This window comes from Petaurus breviceps, unplaced genomic scaffold (genome assembly GCF_028583685.1).
Source record: "Petaurus breviceps papuanus isolate PSGF00001 unplaced genomic scaffold, PetGlider_PUasm1.0 177, whole genome shotgun sequence".
In the NCBI taxonomy this organism is placed as follows: Eukaryota; Metazoa; Chordata; class Mammalia; order Diprotodontia; family Petauridae; genus Petaurus; species Petaurus breviceps.
In genome coordinates this window covers 6034851-6054509 of record NW_027185776.1, presented here as the reverse complement: position 1 = coordinate 6054509, position 19659 = coordinate 6034851, and the positions used below count along the sequence as shown (strand labels likewise).

Genomic DNA, 19659 nt, shown 5'->3' with positions numbered 1-19659 from the left:
CTCTCTCTCTCTCTCTCTCTCTCTCTCTCTCTCTCTCTCTGTCTCTCCCTCCCACCTCTAACCCCTGAAGAGCAGAGAAATTTTTCAATAAAATTATGTCCTTGAGCTATTGGAAGAATATATATATTCCATTAAAAGACAGTGTGGTACAATGGGGGGAAAATCATTAGACTGGTAGTCAGAGGATCTGAGTTGGAGTTCTAGTTCTGTGACTATGGAAGTCCCTTTTTTTTCTTGAAGCCTCAGTCTTTTCATCTGTAAAACATGGACACTAAATCCTATGCTGCTTACCACCCATGTAAAGGTCAAATGAGGTATTTGTGGATGTGCTTTGTAATCTATAAATCCTTAAAAATGTAAGGTATTATTTCTTGTCATTTCAAGTAAGAACATTTTTTTGGAAGTTGGTTATAGAACTTCCTGCTTCTCCTTGTTCCTTTCTTTGAAGTCTTACAGATGCCTTTTGGTTTTACTTCATATTCATTTATGGGTAATACAGCCTTTCTCCCATCCACTCACTCTGAGCCTCCCTTTAAAATAAAGAAAAGCAGTTTAGTGAAGCCAGTCAGGACAGCAAGTACATCCAAGAGCATTTGCAACATTCCCTATGAAGATTTAACCACCCTGTTGTATTTCTTGTATTCTCAATGGGTGGGAAAGGGATTAGAGGGTGGAAAAGAATTCAGAACTGAAAAAAGGAAGGGAGGGAGGAAGGAAGGATGGATGGAAGGGAAAGGAAAAAGAGAAAGAAGAAAGAAAGGAAGGAAAGGGAGAAGAAAGGAAAGAAATGAAACTCTAGTTAGAATTTTATAGGACATGCGTAAAAATTATTGGAATGCTATTTACTGAAAAGCAAAAATAAGGACTTGAACCAAATAATAATAATAATAATAATGTATCCTGTAAACTTGAAAATGAATGAACTTCAGGAAAATAAAGGAACTTTAAATTTTAAAAGAGTCTACCACTTGACCAAAGAAAGTTTGGTCATTATGGCTTTATTTTAGTATTTTTTTATTTACAATATTGTAGTCATGGATATTGCCTGTCTTGTTCTGATTATTTCCCCCTGCCTCGGTTCAGGCAAAGCTTGGTCTTAACTTCTCTGAATTCTTCATGCTCATTGTTTCATGCAACACAGTACTATCCTATTACATTCATATTCCACAGTTTACTCAAACACTGCCTTAGTTATGGGCCCTCACTTTTATACTGCCAGGAAAAGCACTGCCATCTATATTTTGGTAAATATCAATCTTCTTTAGGTCTTTGACATTCTCACGGGTATATGCCCCAGCAGCAGGATCTCTTGGTCAAAGGGCATGAATAGTTTAGTGACTTCTCTCATATAAGTCGATATTGATTTCCAGAAGGGTTTTGTTGAGATTTATAATTCTGCTGAAAGAGTATTTGTCTGCCTGGGTTTCCACAACTTTGCTTAGGAAAAAAAAAATCCTGCAATTTTCATAGCTGTATTCTCTCTATTTCCTGCAAACTAATAAATTTTAAAGAAACTTTTGTATTTTAAAAGATATAGCGATAAATCTGTGTGTTCAGCATGTAATAATCTCCCAATTTGTCTCTTTTGGAAATCTAAGCTTATACGGTTCATTCATTCATTGTTTGAGCATTTATTAGGCATCTACTATATCCAAAGCCCTAGAAGACACAAACAAGACACTGATCCTGCTCTACAACCTTAAAATGAGAGATGAGGCACATACACAATAGCCATGATTTAAAATACATTATAAGATCATCTAGTAACTTTCTATTGAGTTTCCCTTACAGAACATGTGCTTGTTATATGAAACACTGTAATATAGCTGAGTTTTTGACCTTTGAAGTTAAAGCTTTCCACAGATATCTTTTGAATATCTACCATATTTCAGGAGACAGTACAGGCATATTCCTACTTGTATAGTTTAGCCAAGTGTGTAAACCCAAGCTTGAATTGCCATGATCAGACCACAATATAGTTATTTTTCAGATCTTGTATTGGGAGACAGGGTTGGGACCCCTTATTCACAGCAAGTCCTCTTTTCTCTTTCAGCAATCCATGAGTTCCCCACAGATTTGTTTTCGAATAAGGAACGGCAGCATGGAGCAGTTTTGCTACACATTCTTGGAGTAAGTTAGCCATTTTTCTTTTTTTGTTTTTTCTAGTATGGGTCTTGCTTGGTATAATCCCGTTTCGAACGGGACACGGATGGGACAAATACCCACTGATGGTCATTTCAAAACAAGGTTTAACCCTTAAATTACACTGTTCGTCCTTCCTTCTCGAAGAAAATCAATGAAATCATGAGGATCATGTCTTGACATGCAAATGAATTGGATTTAAGTGAGGCAGTGCTATGCAAAGTCATCAGCCTCACTGTCTTCTCCAGAGTCCAGTGGCAAGACAGAAGCCAAGACAACTGGAGATGATTCAGGATGCAGTGGTAACCTTGACTTTTCTAAATAAACCTAGACTGACTTCCTCTGACCATCCAGGGCCATTAATAGAGATGTGCCTAAGAAATGAAAAATTTTACCTATGTTTTGATTTGTGTTTTCTTTCACATAATAGCTTACATGGAAATGTGTTTTGCGTGACTATCCATGTATAATCTATGTCAAATTGCTTGCCTTCTCAATTGGGAAGGAGAGGAGAGGAGAGAATTTGGAATTCAACATCTGAAAAAAATGTTAAAATTGTTTTTACATGTAATTGAGAAAAAATAAAATATAAATTTTACAAAATAAAATTTTACTCTAAACAGAAGGAAACAAACAAGCAAGATAGCTTTGAAAGTTATACATTGAATTATTACATATTTTTTTAAAAAGCCAAGCTCTACATAAAAGAGATGGACAATTTGATTGCAACTCACTTTTTCTTACCTACTTTATTATGAAATAGTAATTTTATTTGAGGGTCGTTAAATTCATAATTTTTTTTTAATCCTAAGCTAGCCAAAATTGTTTCAATAGTATACTAGCATTACAACTGAAAGGGACCTTGGTCTGGCAAGAACATGAACATGAAGTGTTCTAAAATTGAACCAGAAGGTTTGGGGATTAGCCATTTTTTTTGTTCCAACTGCATTTGTGAAGATAATCAGGAATTAATTATATTTGTGTACACTGTTTGCATGCTTCAGAGCAACCATATATCCAGTGGGAAGAGCGCTGAACTTGGCATTGAGAGACAAGTTCAAGGTCCAGCCCAATGAAGCCTATCATTGTGGGCCAGCCATTTGAGCTCTCTGAGCCTCAGTTTACTCATCTGTAAAATAAGGGTCATAATTATCCTCTCATTCCCTACCTCAAGTAATGTGAATTGCAGTTCCCAGTCTCACTGAAGTGCTGTGATCTAACACTTTGTGTTATATAAATATATTCGAATATTCTGTAGCCTAGAGTTCCTTCCAACTCTAACATGCTGATTCTGTTATTGCTTTGGGTGGCCCCCAATGACCTCAAGAAATCAATAATAATATTTTGGTTTTTACTGTTAACTTAGAGTAAGCTGGATGAGTGTGTGTGTTGGAGACAGGGAGGTGGAGAGGAAGCAGTGAATCTGGAGTCAAAAGATCTAGAAGTTGGTCCCAACTCAGCTGCTGACTGGTTGCATGACTCTGAGCAGGTCATAATACTTCTGTGGGCCTCAGTTTCTCCATCTGTAAAATGAATTACTCAAGCTATATGATCTATCACTAAGAGGACCCATTTACCTTTGATGTTCTGTGGTTCTAACATCCTCTGCTCATCCCAGTGCCTTTCTGTAGTCCTATCCAGCTATAAGATTGTTAATGGAGGGTTTCTGAGAAGAATTTTTTATTGGGAAGAGGGATATTTATCAGTGGTTGCTGATGGGAAAATGAGGAGAAAGAAGAGATGTCTTATTTACTGATTGTTAGACCAGACCTAAATCACATCAAGTCTTGGGTACATAAGAGTAATAGTTTATGAAACTGCAACTAAAAGGATAAAATAATGAAAGTTGATGCTTTCCTTTGAAATCTATTCTTATTTCTTTTTGAGAGACCTATCGATTAATTAGGTGGTGCAGTAGATAGAGCACCAGATCTGGAATCAGGAAAACGAGTTCAAATCCAGTCTCAAACACTAGCTGTGTGACCCTGGGTAAGTCTCTTAACCCTGTTTGCCTCAGTTTCCTCAGCTGTAAAATGAGCTGGAGAAGAAAATAACAAACGACAACAGTACCTTTGCCAAGAAAACACCAAACGGGGTCATGAAGAGTCTGAAATGACTGAGCAAGATTAGTTAATTATCTAATTGAGTTATATTTCTGTTGTCAAATGGTCTGAGACCTGCTTACTGCCCATCCTTCTACATTGCATCTTAACCTGGGTTCAGTGCTCTGAGATGTCTATACGTAATTTCTATATTGCTCAGGAAGGTTCAATGAATAAGGAAAAGATTAACCATCTCCTTTTAAAACTTCAGAATTGTGTTAGGGGAAGTGGTGGTTTGTGGTCAAAAATATAGTTGAAGACATGAAACCAACTTTCTCCCTGGCACTAAAATTTCTGATTTTGTCTTCTTCTATCAGCAAGATTGTCACATCCTCTCTGTGTAGAAAGGAAAGCTCTATAGGGCCTAAGGGTTTCAATAGAAAGGATGATTGAAGAGCAATGAAACCAATATTACAAGCCACAAAGACAGCACAATACAGTGGTAAGACTGCTGGATATGATGTCAGAGGCCATGAGTTCCAATCCCACATCTGATGGTTACTTACCTAGGTGACCTTGGGCAAAGCATTCCCTAAGGTTCAGTTTTCCCAGCTCTAAAATAAGGGGTTTGGAATATACACTTCTGAAATGCTCTTCTAGTTCTAAGTCTGTGGTCCTGTGTTTATGGAAGAGAGTGAACGGGAGCCATCTGCTTTGCATGGGTGCTTTCCCTCAAGGATTTTTCCCTAGACTCAGACTGGCAAGCTTCTGAAGTTAATTGTACTGCCTCTCAGACACAGCATTTAAGGAATCCAGAAAACCAGAGGGCTGCTAATATGTTTTGTAACTGAACCCATCTATGTCTGGTTGTGAAACAGTATCTAGTGTGAGCAAAGGGAGTGAAAACAGCCTTGTTTTAAGTTCTAAGGGCGTTGAATACAGAGCCAAAGCATACAGGTTTGAATCCTGTGCTACTTGACATCTATGTCACTTTAGGTGACACATCTCACCTCTGAGCCTCCCCTCTCTCCTTTGTAAAATAAGGAAGCTTTCTAGATGTCCCCTAAGGTCCCTTTCAGCTCTAACTCCTATGAGGCCTGGGGAGAAGGCCAGGAGAGAGAGGTGGCACAGTGCTTGACCTTTACCCACCTTGTGTCATTACTGCGATGGATGGGGTTGTTCAGAGGCATCTGCAAATTTGGAGTTGAGACTTATACCTCCAACGTAGGTATGCATTCTAAGTGTGCACCAGAATTGGAGGAATAAAATGGTGAGGAAAGCTGTGGTCAGATCCTTCTTCAAGCTATATGTCTCTCAGAATAGTTGAGTTTACTACTACTTGCTAATCCCTAAGGATCATAGAATCTTAGAGTTGGAAAGCACAAGTGCCCAGGTAAATATTTAACAACTAGCCTTTCCTTTCCCTTTTCCAGAAAAAAAAACCCCACAGGATATACCTTTAAGTTTAATCTGTATTATTTGCATTTTCTCTATCACTTTCTTAAGTGTGGACTATCCACAAAACAATAAATTAAGCCCTGATTTGAAGCATTTGCTGATTTCTAAGGTGCAAATGCTCAGACTGAAAATTTAACAGTTAGCCTGGCCAGTTCCAGGTGACTCCAGCACACCCCTGATTGGAAGAGATCTCAGGGGTCTTCTAATCCAGCCCATACAGTACTCATCTGCCTTGTGCTTCAGAACCACCAGAAATGTAGAACTCATTACCTCTAAGGTATCTCATTCTTCTGTGGACATATCTTTTTTATTATTAGAAAGATTAAGCTAGTTTTCTGCTTCTTGTAATTTCTACCTATTATTTCCTATTCTACTTTTTAAGGTAATATCAGTACCGTGGAAGAAGTATTACATTTGGAGTCAAAATTTGTTGTGGTTCCGTTGCGTCTGATTCTTCATGACCCCATTTGGGGTTTTCTTGGCAAAGATACTGGAGTGGCTTGCCATTTCCTTCTCCAGCTCATTTTACAGATGAGGAAACTGAGGCAAATGGGGTTAAATGACTTGCCCAGGGTCACACTGGGGCTGGATTTGAGCTCAAGTCTTCAACTCCAGACCTGGTGCTCTGTCCACTGTGCCACCTCGCTGTCCTGACTGCCCTTTAGGTGATTGATATCGTAATGCTATATTGAGAAGCCAGGCTCTGATGACTACAACTAGAGTGAGCATTCATAGGAGCAAATGGTCATAGAAAGTTTGATCTAGGGAAGATTTTATCAATCCTTTAATCCAGGGGTTCTTAATCTTAGGTCCATGGACCTAAGAGAGATTTCATGGGACCATGAACTTGGATGGGGAAAAATGCATCTTTATTTTCATTAACCTTTGTAATCTTATCTATTTGATTTCATGCATTTCTTTTTTTTTTTTTAAGCAGTCGGGGTTAAGTAACTTGCTCAAGGTTACACAGCCAGTTGTTTCTGGGTGTGGTGCTAAGTATCTGAGCCCAGATTTGATCCCCAGGTCATCCTGACACTGGAGCTGGTGCTCCTACTCGCTGTGCTACCTGGCCGCCCTGATTTTATGCATTTCAATACATTTTTCTGAGAAGGGATCCATAGGTCTCACCAGATTGCCAGAGGCATCTGAGTGGGGCACACTCTCTCTCTGCACCCTCTGTGAAGACTCATCAGAATGAGAAGGGAGAGAAACTATTTAGAAACCAGAGACAGACTTTTGTAAGACTGGACAGATCTGAATCTAAGAAATTACATGACCTAGGACCCTTCCCCCCACTTTTTTCTGCTGTCAATCAGCAGCAAGCCCTTCCAGGAATCTTTTGACCTCCACCCTTGTTGGCCACACCCTTATCAGCATTAGGAGCTTTAGGGTTTTTCCACCTCCAACCTTGCTGGACCCTTTAGTCCCTCCCTTCTTCATTTTGGTGTTTGCCAAACAAGGATAGGTACATTTGAATTGACAATTCCCCATTTCCCTGTTCTTTGTAAGCCTGCCTCCCAGCCACTGAAGGATAGTGGTGGTGGGCTTCCTTGTTATTTGCCATTGGGGAAGATTTTCGCACCAAGACTTGAGCCCACCTCTCAGCCAATGGGAGAAGGGACAGCCAGTGGGAGGGGGCTTGACTGCATTAGGGTATAAATTCTTGTTCTGTCTTTTGTAATATGCCTCATTCTGCTGGTTCATCCTGGTGGAAGGGACACCCTCTTCTCTCGAGAACTGAATAAACTTACTGTTCCTTCCTCAAGATACCTCTGACTTTTAATTTTTCTTGGGAAGGGAATTTTTGGAGTCCCCATACCCCACACACATCCATGATGCAAAAGATAAGATGAACCCCTACTTTTAAAGATGGGAAAACTACAACCCAGAGAGAATTTCCTTACTCAAGGTCACATAGCTTATTATTGTCATAGTTGGAACGAGATCCCAGGGTCTCCTGGCTCCTGAGTTATTAATGCTTTTTCCCACTATACCCTACTGCATCCAATTTACATGTCTCCATGTATTTTAAACAAAGGGTAAGATCAAATGTCATTTCAAAAGATGTTAGCTCAAGGTTGCCTCTTGGAAGCCCTAGGACTAAGCTCCAAAGGCAGGAGATCTTTGGTGACCTGGGAAAAAAATGGCCTCACAGAACACCTGGGAAAGGGGGCAAATCAGAATTACAGAGCCTATCTCTTAATTGACCGAAGCTTTTATCACTACTCCCCTAAACATTTCCTTCCTGGCCCCAGAAAGGCTGGTCTCAGATCTCGCTTTTTAAAGTACCAGTCTGATTGCTGGAGTAGATGTTTCCGATAGTGAGCTTATGATCTTCTTCTGTGAGAGGAAGCTATTCTGTTCCAGCATTCAAGGAGTTCTGCATCAAAAGGTTCTGTCCCAAGGGGTAAAAAAGAAAAGTGCTTAGAAGTAGAGTTTAAATGGTTTTAGAAATAATTGTGGTGAAGTCAATTCAATAAACATTGATTAAGTTCCTTTTATAAGTGTTAAGACTGGTGATACAAGGATAGATTCCCCTCCTCCCTCTTCCTTTCATGTTCAGTAAGATCAGTTTCCCCAAGGCACCAAAGAGCTCCTACACTTGGAAGTGACAATATTATGACCCTACCACCATGGACAGGACAGTTTTGTCATCAGTAAAAAGAGTTAGTCTGTCAGTTAACAAGCATTCTTCGTAGGGTTTTCTTGGCAAAGATACTGGACTGGTTTGCCATTTCTTTCTCCAGCTTGTTTTACAGATGAGGAAACTGAAGTAAAAAGGGTTACGTGACTTGGCCAGGGTCACACAGCTAGTAAGTGTCTGAGTCCAGATTTGAACTCGGGGGTGGGCGGGAAGACTGCGGTTTTGATGCCACATGTGGCCCTCTAGGTCCTCAAGTGCTGCCCTTTGACGGAATCCAAACTTCACAGAACAAATGCCCTTCATAAAAGGATTTATTCTGTAAAACTTTGGTCTCAGTCAAAAGGCTACACCCAAGGATCTAGAAGGTGACATGAAGGCCACAGGTTCCCCACCCCTGGACAAGACAAATTCATCATCAGTAAAATGGGTCAGTCTATCAATCAACAAACATTTAAACCATTAAGGGGCTCATTCCAATGAAGGAAACAACATTCATACAGTTATGTACAAATAGAATACATATGGGGTTGATTAGAGGCAGTCTCATTGAGAAGGTACTAACATTGGCGATCTAGGAAAGGCCTCTTGCAGAAGGTAGAATTTGAACTAATTCTTGAATACTTCTTTTCTCATTGGATTTTGGGGAGGAAAGAGATTTTCAAACCTTCAAGTACTGTACAAATCTGAGATGATGGTGATGATGTCACTTAAGACCCTTTCAAGTGCCACTTAATTTTAACCCATGATTAAAATGTATGGGAACCTTTCCGAAGGAGAGAGCACCTTGGAGTGGAATAATCACTAGATTGAGGCTCAGGAGACCTGAATTATAGGGCCATCTCTGCCACTTAGCTGTGTGCAATAGAAGATATCTTCTTTCAACCTCATTTTTTTTCCTTTGTTAAAAAAAAAAAGAATTGAGTGAGTCCCAAAGGCCCCTCCCTTCTAACAGTCTGTAATTCCTATTTTGCATTATAATCCATTTTCTTGTTCACCTTCTGCTTAGCTTCTGTCCCTAGTCACTTGGACATTAAATAACTAACCACATGTTGTCAGTACGTTAGTGATCAAGTGATTCCCCCCTCCTTTTCTTTTTCAGGCACTTTATATGTTCTATGCCTTGGCTATAGTGTGTGATGACTTCTTTGTTCCATCATTGGAAAAAATCTGTGAGGTAGGTGGAAAGAGATTTTGAATGGTTTGGTGAAATAATCTGAGGGGGGAGGGAGTGAGGGAGATAGAGGATTTTAGATGAAAAAGCAGAGAAGACCATGACTCAAAACATTTCCCATTAATTTTGTCCAGTGGTAATGGATTCTTCCATGTCCTCCTCTTGTGCTGTCTGTCCTGCCTGGAATTCCTCAGCCTGGAGCTCAGTGTGATATCTTAGAATGTAATTTTTTTCAAATTTTGAAGAATGGATAGAAATTCCATAGATGAAGTAGGGTTTGGGGGAGAAAGAGAAGGCGGGCATCCTAGAACTAGGAAATAGTATGAACAAAGACACAGAGGGTGGAAGAACACAGTGTATGTATGAGAAATAGCAAGTTCCCTCCAATGGTTGGAACATAAGGCACATGGAAGGAAATAGCATACAATAAATAAGGCTAGAAAGATAGAAAAACACAGTATTAGAAAGAGCCTGGAATGTCAGGCTGAGACATTTCAGCTTTACTTGGGAGGCAGTAGAAATACATTGAAGGATTTTGAGCTGCACGTGTGATACATGTACAGTCCATTTGTACATCTCTGCATAAGGAAGATTACTCTGGCAAGTATAAAGTGTTGAGAGTAAGAAATAGGTGGGGAGGGGGAAGGGGGGTGGCTAGGTGGTGCAGTGAACAGAGCACTGGCCCTGGAGTCAGGAGGACCTGAGTTCAAATCTGACCTCAGACACTTGACATACTTACTAGCCATGTGACTTTGGGCAAGTCACTTAACCCCAATTGCCCTCAAAAAAAAAAGCAAAGAAAAAAGAAGTAGGCAGGGAAGGAAGGATGCAGAGAGAATGGAAACCTCTATTCTACCATTCCTTAGTCCCCAAATGGTTTCTGCACACCACTAGACCAGCGGAGTGAAGGCCAGATTACAGGTTGCTCCCTATAGACCATAGGTGGGGAACCTGCAGCCTTGAGGCCACATGTGGCCCTTTCAGTCTTCAAGTGTAGCTTTTTAAAAAATTCAGTCAAAATGCCATACCCAAGGACCTAGAAGGCCACATGTGGACTCAAGACCGCAGGCTCCCCACCCCAAGATAGACTGAAAAATTCCATCCAGTTCTTTTAAGGATAGGTATTCAAGCAGCAAGACTTCTATGAACTGATACAAAATGAAGTGAGAAGAACCAGGAGACCACTGTGCACAGTAACAGCAATGTTGTAATGATAATCAACTGTGAAAGGCTTGGCTGCTCTCATCAATACAATGATCCAAGATAATTCCCAAGGACTCATGAAAGAACTGATAAACTTTGAGTGCAAATTGAAGTATAATTTTCTCGCTTTATTTCTTTTTTTGCTTTGTTTTGCAATGTGGCTAATATGAAAATATGTTTTGCATGATTTCACATGTATAATTGATATCTCGTTTGCCCTCTCAGTGGGTGGTGGAGGGGTAAGAGGGAGGGAGAGAATTTGGAACTTAAAATTTAAAAAGAAAAGAATATTAAAAAGAAAAAAATGAATAAAAAAGAATATTAAAAAGAAAGAAAGAATGTAATTGGGAAGCATTTGACAAAATAAATAAAAATGGAAAACCAAAAAAAAAAAAAAAAGAGTAGGTATTCAGCAGGATGGGAAGGTGTCTTGCTAAATAGACCATAATGCTGTTTTACCCTAAACATTTACTTGAGGCCTCTGATATGTGCTAGGCCGTTAGCTCCAGCCTCAGATACTTACTAGTTGTGTGACCTTGAGGTTGAAGAGGGTTGAATTTCCTACTTCTCTGGGCAGCTAATGTCTTATGCTCTTTCTGAATGTCTCATCACAGGATGTGTCAGTCTCCTATGATACAGCTTAATGATCTTAGGGGCATTTTTTTTTTTTCAGAAACTACACCTCAGTGAAGATGTTGCTGGAGCCACCTTTATGGCTGCAGGAAGCTCTACTCCAGAACTTTTTGCTTCTGTCATAGGTAAGAAATCCATCCTCCCCAGGGTTACTGTCTCTGGTGATATAGGTCCGAGGCCCTGCATCTGACCCCCAGTTCCTCTTAGCCTCACTTTCTTCATCTGAAAAATGAAACTGATGCTTCTTTCCCTGCCCACATCACAGAGTCCTTGTGACAAAAGCGCTCTATAATCAATCCTTAAAGTGCTCTAAAATGTGAGTTGTTGTTATAGATAGCAGGCTGTGTGTGGTTTATACTGCAGTAGGCTAAAGGAGGGAGGCGGTGGTAGGCTAATGTAGTGGAAAGAATGCTGGCCTTGAGGTGAGAAGATCTGGGTTCCAGTCTTGGCCCTGGCATTCCCTGGCTATGTCACCTTCAGCATTTAATAATAATTGATGATGATAACAATTGCTAATATTAACATAACATTTACTATGTGCCAGGCACTATGCCAAGTGGATTTATTTACTTATTTTTTTATCTATTTCCTTTGATCTTCACCATAACCCTGGGAGATAGGTATTATTATTATCTCAATAATATTATTATTATTATTATATTTATTATACATATAATAATATTATTATATTTCTTATATATTATAATAATAATAGGTACTATTATTAACTCAAATGACAAAGCTAGTAAGAAGCTGAGTCCTTATTTGAACTCAGGTCTTCCTGACTCCATTCAACACTCTTAATAATAGTAGGGAAACAGGGGCGGCCAGGTGGCTCAGCAAGTAAGAGCACCGGCTCCAGTGTTGGGACAACCTGGAGATCGAATCCTGGGCTCAGACACTCAGCACCACACCCAGAAATAACTGGCCGTGTAACCTTGAGCAAGTTACTTAACCCCGATTGCTAAAAAAAATAAAAAATAAAAAATAATAGTAGGGAAAGGAATAAGTATTTATATAATACCTATTATGTGCCAGGTAATTTATAAATATTGTCTCATTTGATCTCTATCACAACCCTGAGAGATAGGTACTCTTATCCCCATTTTACAGATAGGCAAACATGGTTTTAAGTATTTTGCCCAGTGTCACATAGTAAGTACCTGAGGCCATATTCGAACTCAGTTCTCCTTGACTCCAACGTGGGCACTCTAACCACTTTGCTACCTGGCTGTCCCATATGTAAGTCACTTTAATTTCTCAAGGTTCACAGTTCCTTCTTCCATATTGTGGAACTAATAAGTCCTGTCCTGCCTACTTCACTGACTTATTATAAGGGTTGAATCAGATAATGCATAAAAAGTGATTCATAACCGTAAAGTACTTTATGAGCTTAAGATGTTATCATAGGATCTCTTCCTTTGGAACAGAAGTTCTTAACTTGCAATCTACCAACTCCTCAAGGGATCCATGAATGGATTTTAGGAGTTTCATGAAGCTGGGTGGAAAAAAAAAGTACCGTTTTATTGTCACTAACCTATGGTTTTCATTGTAATCCTTTGTATTTAACGTTTGAAGCTTTATTCCCAGAAGGGGTCAGTAGGCTTCATCAGACCACCAAAGGGATCCATGACACAAAACAAGTTAGGAACTCCTGCTCTCAAGCATCTTTTAAAGTCAAGCAGATTCTTGTCATTCTGGAAGAGCTGAAGCACCCTTTGGACAGAAGAGTGAGCTCTGTGACCATGTTAAGTCCATGCCTATTCATGTGTGTTTTCCTAATTCAGCTCCTCATTCAAGGTATCAGACATTTACCACCCCCAACTCAGTTTTCTCATCTATAAAAATGAGGTGAAATGTCAAACCTGATTAAAACCTCATAAAAATAGTATGGTGGCAGATAAGGATTTCCCCATCACCACCATATTCATAGAATTCTTTGGAGGCAGCTGGTAGTATAGTGGGTAGAGCACTGGGACTGAGTCAAGAATACCTGAGTTCAAATCTAGCCTCAGACACTTACTAGTTGTGTGACCTTGAGCATGTCATTTAACCTCTGTTTGCCCCAGCTTCTCCCTGTAAAATGGGGATAATCACAACAGCCACTTTGCAGAGTTGCTGTGTGGATCAAGTGAAGTAATATTTGTAAGGTACTTGGCACTGTGCTTACTACATAGCAGGTACTCTCTAAATGCTGACTATTATTACTTGGAGTTTTTTTACAGTGATTTTGTATGCCTTACCTTGGAGTCATTGTTCAGAAGAGAGCTTTATAAGGAGATTGATAAAGAGAACCTGGTGGCATGCTAGATGATTCAGTGGGATAATAGATGGACAGCCCACATTCTTCCTTGGCACCCACACAATATAGAGAGAACTGGAGGGAGACTCCCCCCTCCAGTGCGTTGTGGCAAACTTAAGGAAGGATATGGATGAGAACTGAACAGGGTAGGCGTAGATGGTTCCTGATCTGCATAGTTAGAGGGAGTCCTTACTTTAATTAGATTATAGATCCTTTGGAGTATTCAGACTGGAGTAAAGGAGAATCTCAACATAAGGCTGTTGAAAACCAATGCTACAGGTTTCCTATGTCATGGTAAGGGATGGAACTTACCATTGCATGAACTTACTATTAATAATCATAATAGCTACGGGCAGCTGGGTGGCAAATTGGATAGACAGAGCGCCAAGCCTGGAGTCAGGAAGACTCATATTCCCAAGTTCAAATATTTCCTCAGACACTTACCAGCTGTGTGACCCTGGGCAAGTCACTTCACCCTGTTGGCCTCAGTTTTCTTGTCTGTAAAATGAGCCGGAGAAGGAAATGCCAAATTGCTCCAGCATTGCCAAGAAGAGCCCAAATGGAGTTGTGAAGAGTCAGACACTCTCCAAAAGACTCATGATGGAAGGAGATGTCTACTTGCAGAGAAAGAACTAGAAAGAACAGAGTCTGAATGCAGACTGAAGCAAACTACCTGCTCTCTTTCTTTTTCTTGTTTGGTTTTGTTTCCTCTTTCCCGTTGTTCATTCCATTGGTTACAATCCTTCTTTACAACCTGACTAATGTCTAATGTGAAAGTATTTGCAGATCCTATAATTGATTGCATGCCGCCATGGGGGGGGGGGGGTGAGAGAAGAGGGAGGGGGAGAAAATTTGAAAGTCAAGGGATTGTGAAACTGAATCTTATAAACTAAAAGCAAACAAACAAATTGATAAATACAAAAAAGAGTCAGAAACAACTGAAAACAACTCAACACAAACAACAAACTAATAGCTAATATTTATAGAGCACCTACTTTGTGCCAGACACATAGTATCAGTGCTTTGCAGTTATTACCTCATTTAATTCTCACAACAACCCTATCAGGTAGGTGCTATTATTATCTCCATTTTACAGAGGAGGAAACAAAGGGACTTTACGTGTGTTTGTCAGTGTATTTGATGCTGGCCTTCTGCATAGTCTGACCTGTGTGCTAGGGGTTACCATCCACACGCCACTGAATGATGATCTGCTCCCTCAGATACGACTCCCACTCTCCAGATTTCATGTCTTTGCTCATACTGTTCTCCACACATGGAATGCCCTCCCTCCTCTTCTTTTCCAGTTGAATCCCCTTCCATTCCTTGTAACCAAATCAAATACCTCTTTTTTCAAGAAGCCTTCCTTAATCATTACCCTTGATAATTATCTTCCTCTTCACCCAAATCTAATTTATCACTTAATTTTATAACTTTATAATACAGTTACCATGTAATAATATATATTATAACTGCCACTGGTCGGACTCATGTTTGTCTCATCTCCCTACTAAATGTGAAGTTCCATGAGGGAAGGAACAACATCTTTCCTTAATGCACTTTCCCCCAAAACTTGGCACATTTAGCTGTTTAGTAAATATTTATTGAATGAATAAAGGAACATTATGCTAAGTGCCAGGAGAAAATTAAAAGTAAATGAGACACATTACCAACCTTCAAGGAGCTTGCAACTCAGTGGGCTTTGCCATAATAATTGATGAGCCAGATCCCATTTTCATTGAATGCTTTGAGGGGACTAATAAATTTGTTCTAATCCCTTAAATAATTTACCAGCTATCTAGGCCCTTAATAGGCAATTTTCTGAATGGTTGTCTAGTCTAGAATTTTTCTTTTAATTCATCCTATGAAGTCACCAAATTTCTAAGTACTAGAGAAATACTTCTGAGGTACCAACTGATTTTATACTTAAATCTCTAAAATGTCTATTATGCACTCTTTTCATAAGAAATTGGACCTCCAAGAACTGCTAGATGGCATAGTGGATAAAGTTCTGGAGTAAGGAAGACCTCAATTCAAATCCTAGCCTCAGACATTTACTAACTGTGTGACCCTGGGCAAGTCACTTAACCCCGTTTGCCCTCTAAAAAGAAAAAACTGGACTGCCCTCTACATATTCCCTCTCCTTCTCCCTTGTTTGCTGTGTTTCAGAAATATGCAATAAATAATTCTGGGTTTGGTAAAACACAAAGCAGCCAGACACAAATCAAAACAAATTCAGAAAGAGCAAAGATAACAGAAAGAGTGTCTGACTTGGAGTCAGGTAACCTGGGTTCAGGTGCTGACTCCATCACCCACTGGCTTATGACATTGAACAAATCCTTTTCTCTCTCTGGTACTCAGATTCTTTCTGAAATGAAGGAGTTCGACCTTCTGAACTCAGACATTCTTTGTTTGAAAGTCCCTCTCTGCCCTAGTTCTCTATAATCCCGAATGTCTGTCATCACTGGCCCTTTTTCACTGTTTTGAATAAACGTTGCTCATCCATTGGCCATGGGAGATGCCAGTCCATGCCCCTGCCGGATGGAAAGTGACAACATACGGCCTAGTTACAGGGGTGGTGGAGAAAACGCATGTGCTCCCACAGCCCCTGGCACACAGAAGGTGATGCAGGGTCATCTCTCGCTGCCTTTCTCTTTTTCCAGGTGTTTTCATCACACATGGAGACGTGGGGGTTGGCACTATTGTTGGCTCTGCTGTCTTCAACATTTTATGCATAATTGGAGTCTGTGGATTGTTTGCAGGACAGGTCAGTTGTTGTCCACATATTCTACCATTCACAGTCCGCTTTTCGTTAGGATTGGTTTATGCGATCTTTAATCTTTGAGCTAAAGGTGCTATATCAGAAAGACAATTTATTGAGAGTACAGACACTTGGGGCTGCTAGGTGGCACAATGGATAGAGCACTGGAGCTGGAGTCAGGAGAATTCATTTTCCTGAATTCAAATGTGGCTCAGATGCTGACTAGTTGTGTGACCCTGGGCAAGTCACTTGACTTTGCCTCAATTTCCTCCTCTGTCAAATGAATTAGAGAAGGAAATGGCAAACCACTCCAAATATATCTCTACCAAGAAAACCCCAAATGGGGTAATTAAGAGAGTATAGGTATAAAACAACTGAATAACAATAGAGGCTTGACTTCTAGACCTGGTTTTTCTACAAACTAAGTGTGTAAATCCTTGTGTAATTTTTTTCATTTCTCTAGACTTCAGTTTCCTTGATCTACAGAAAGTAGAGGAGTGGGGGAGGGGTACCTTGATTGGATGACCTCCAAAATCCTTTCCAGATTTAATATTCTAGAGTTCTTTGTTATCCCTTCAGGTCTTCCTTTTTTTTTTTTTTTTAAAGCAATAGGGGTTAAGTAACTTGCCCAAGGTTACACAGGAAGGTTTTTGTGTGTGTGTGTGTGTGTGTAGTTGTTAAGTATCTGAGTCCATAACCTATCCCAGGTCCTCCGGGTCCTCCAGACTCCAACTCCGGGACCTGCGCTCTTACTCACTGTTCCACCTAGCCACCCTGAAAGACAGGTCCTTTTTATTTTTTGCTTTTTTGGAGGGGAGGGCAATTGGGGTCAAGTGACTTGCCCAAGGTCACATGGCTAGTTTTGTGTGTGTGTGTGTGTGTGTGTGTGTGTGTGTGTGTGTGAAGTGTCTGAGGTCAGATCCAAACCCAGGTCCTCCTGACTCCAAGGCTGGTGCTCTACTCACTGTGCCACCTAGCTGCCCGCTTCAGGTCTTCCTAAAAGAGATATTTCTCTCTTTGTTGAAATACTTATCCATTTTTTAAAGTTAATTTTTAAAAATCTATGATTCCCCTGGTGTGGGCATTCTTTCCACTAATGCATATCTCAAACATCTCCATATCTTAACAGACAATTTCATGAATTTCTATGGCCAAAACAAAATTCCATCTATAAATCAAGCAACTACTTCAGTACTTGGACTCTCATAATGATCAAAATCTCCTGAGTATATAGTGAGGGTGTTTCTGGGATCCATCAGTGGGCTAGAGGGAACTGTGCAAAGTTTACTCTTCTACCAGGGAGTCCTCATATATCTCAGTTTAACTTTTCTCATGGCCAGCATCTGAATATACTTGAGCTTGTCAGCCCTTCCTAAAACATGGCCTCCCAAAGAGAACACATAAATCCATTTGTGATCTGGCCAAGATGGGACACAGTGGAACCCTGGATGCTGTAGTTCTGTTAATACAGCTTAACATCACATTTGTTCTTTTGCCTTCTGATTCGTATTGAGTTTACAATCTACTAGGACAGGTCTTTTGCACATGAACTCCTTTCTATCCATGACTCCCACACTCAATACTTGTACAGTTTATTTTTTTAACCCAAGTATAGAACTTTACATTTAACCCTATTAAATCCCATTATATTAGCCTCCTCTAACAAAGAAACTGTATTGTATTGTACCATCCCACCTTTGCCCTCCTAAGTAGTATCTATATAAGCAATAACCACTGTTCAGGGATGAATAGCTTATTTTGAAATGCTTTGGGATGGGATATAATTCCCTTAACTCATTCCTGCTTGATGGGATCCCAGATTGTTCTCACTCCTAATTACCCATTTCTTTGTAGCACATTGAAGTCATTGAGAAGGATTCAGAAAAATAAACTCACAAAACAGGGTTGTCCTCATTCATTCATTCAACAGACTTTTGAGCATCTACTATCCTATCCCAATTCAGTTAAATTCAACAAGCATTTCCTAAATGCTTACTGTAAGCAAGGTTCTATGCCTTATAAAATAGGGTCCTTTCTACTCTGAATTTAAAGGGATTGAGATGATCTGGAGGCATGTCCTGTCTCTGCCACTTACTACCATGTTTCCCCGATAATAAGGCCTATCCTGAAAATAAGCCCTCCCCTTACTGTGTAAGATTCCTTTAAAATAAGCCCTCCCCCGAAAATAAGCCCTATTGAGATTGCTACTGTAGTGAAGGTGATCCCCTACGCTACACGCTACATTACGGTATCCTCTGTATGCACCATTCCCCCCCCCCCGGTGAAACGCACGCCGCGCTCCAAGCTGCATCCAATCAGAGCTGCAGCAGTGAGCGCGTCATCCTGTTCTTCCCCAGTGATTTGCTTATTGAATAAAGGTACATTTTTTTGTTCACATTTACCTGTTTATTAAAATTGCTGTCAATGTTCATTAAAATAAGCCCTCCCCTTAAAATAAGCCCTCTGGTGTTTTCTGTCCAAAAAAAAAATAATAAGACAGTGTCTTATTATCGGGGAAACACGGTAGCTATGTAACCCTTGGACAAGTCATTTACCCTCCCTCAGTACCAATTTCCCTCCATCCTAAAATGAAGATAATGACATTTATACAACTAACCTTATAGAGTTGCTGGGCAGTGAAATGATGTGTATGAATTGATTCACAACTGCAAAACAATATAGAAATGCAAGCTATCATTATTGTCATTCTGGGACAATCTGTTCAATGAATCTATGAGAGGGGAAGAGACCAGAGTAACACACAGGTGCTGCACATGACAGATTGTTGAGATGGCAAACACTTGGGGCTGGGAACATGCCTACCCCTGTAGTAATCTGCTTACTCTCCGGAGCTTAGGATTTGAATACTTAAAGACATAGATGGCTTTTGTGAAAACCACTTATGAATATTACTCAGTTTTACTTCATTCCCCAAATAAAATAAAGAGAAGAGGCACGCTTTGAAGACTAGCAGCTAAGCTCATTTTGCTCTTGTGAGAGGCAGGATTAAAATGGTATCTGTGAGACATGTGTTTTCCCCTGAATACTGGACCAGTTCTAATTATGCAAATGGAAACCTTTTAGTGCATCCTCTCTTCTCTCCTACGAAATAAGGGACTGTGGAGTAGCTAACATCTCCTTGTTTCCTAGGTGGTCCATCTGACCTGGTGGGCAGTGTGCAGGGATTCTGTATACTACACCCTGTCTGTCATCGTTCTCATTGCGGTGAGTTTCTCCCTATTCTAAGCTTCAGTTTCACCAGTGGCCTGAGTTAACAGGCTTTGATGCTTGACTGGGATTTATTTA

General features: G+C 40.1%; 1 protein-coding gene across 1 annotated transcript in view; it reads left to right on the top strand.

The window, feature by feature from the left end:
* The window catches only part of SLC24A4 (solute carrier family 24 member 4), a 285532-nt gene that overhangs the window by 183350 nt on the left and 82523 nt on the right, over nt 1–19659 (top strand). Inside the window, exons 3-7 of the mRNA XM_069086048.1 lie at nt 2054–2130; nt 9386–9460; nt 11334–11418; nt 16256–16359; nt 19504–19578. Of these exons, the coding sequence (XP_068942149.1) occupies nt 2054–2130; nt 9386–9460; nt 11334–11418; nt 16256–16359; nt 19504–19578 (416 nt within the window). The remainder of the gene's footprint in view (nt 1–2053; nt 2131–9385; nt 9461–11333; nt 11419–16255; nt 16360–19503; nt 19579–19659) is intronic.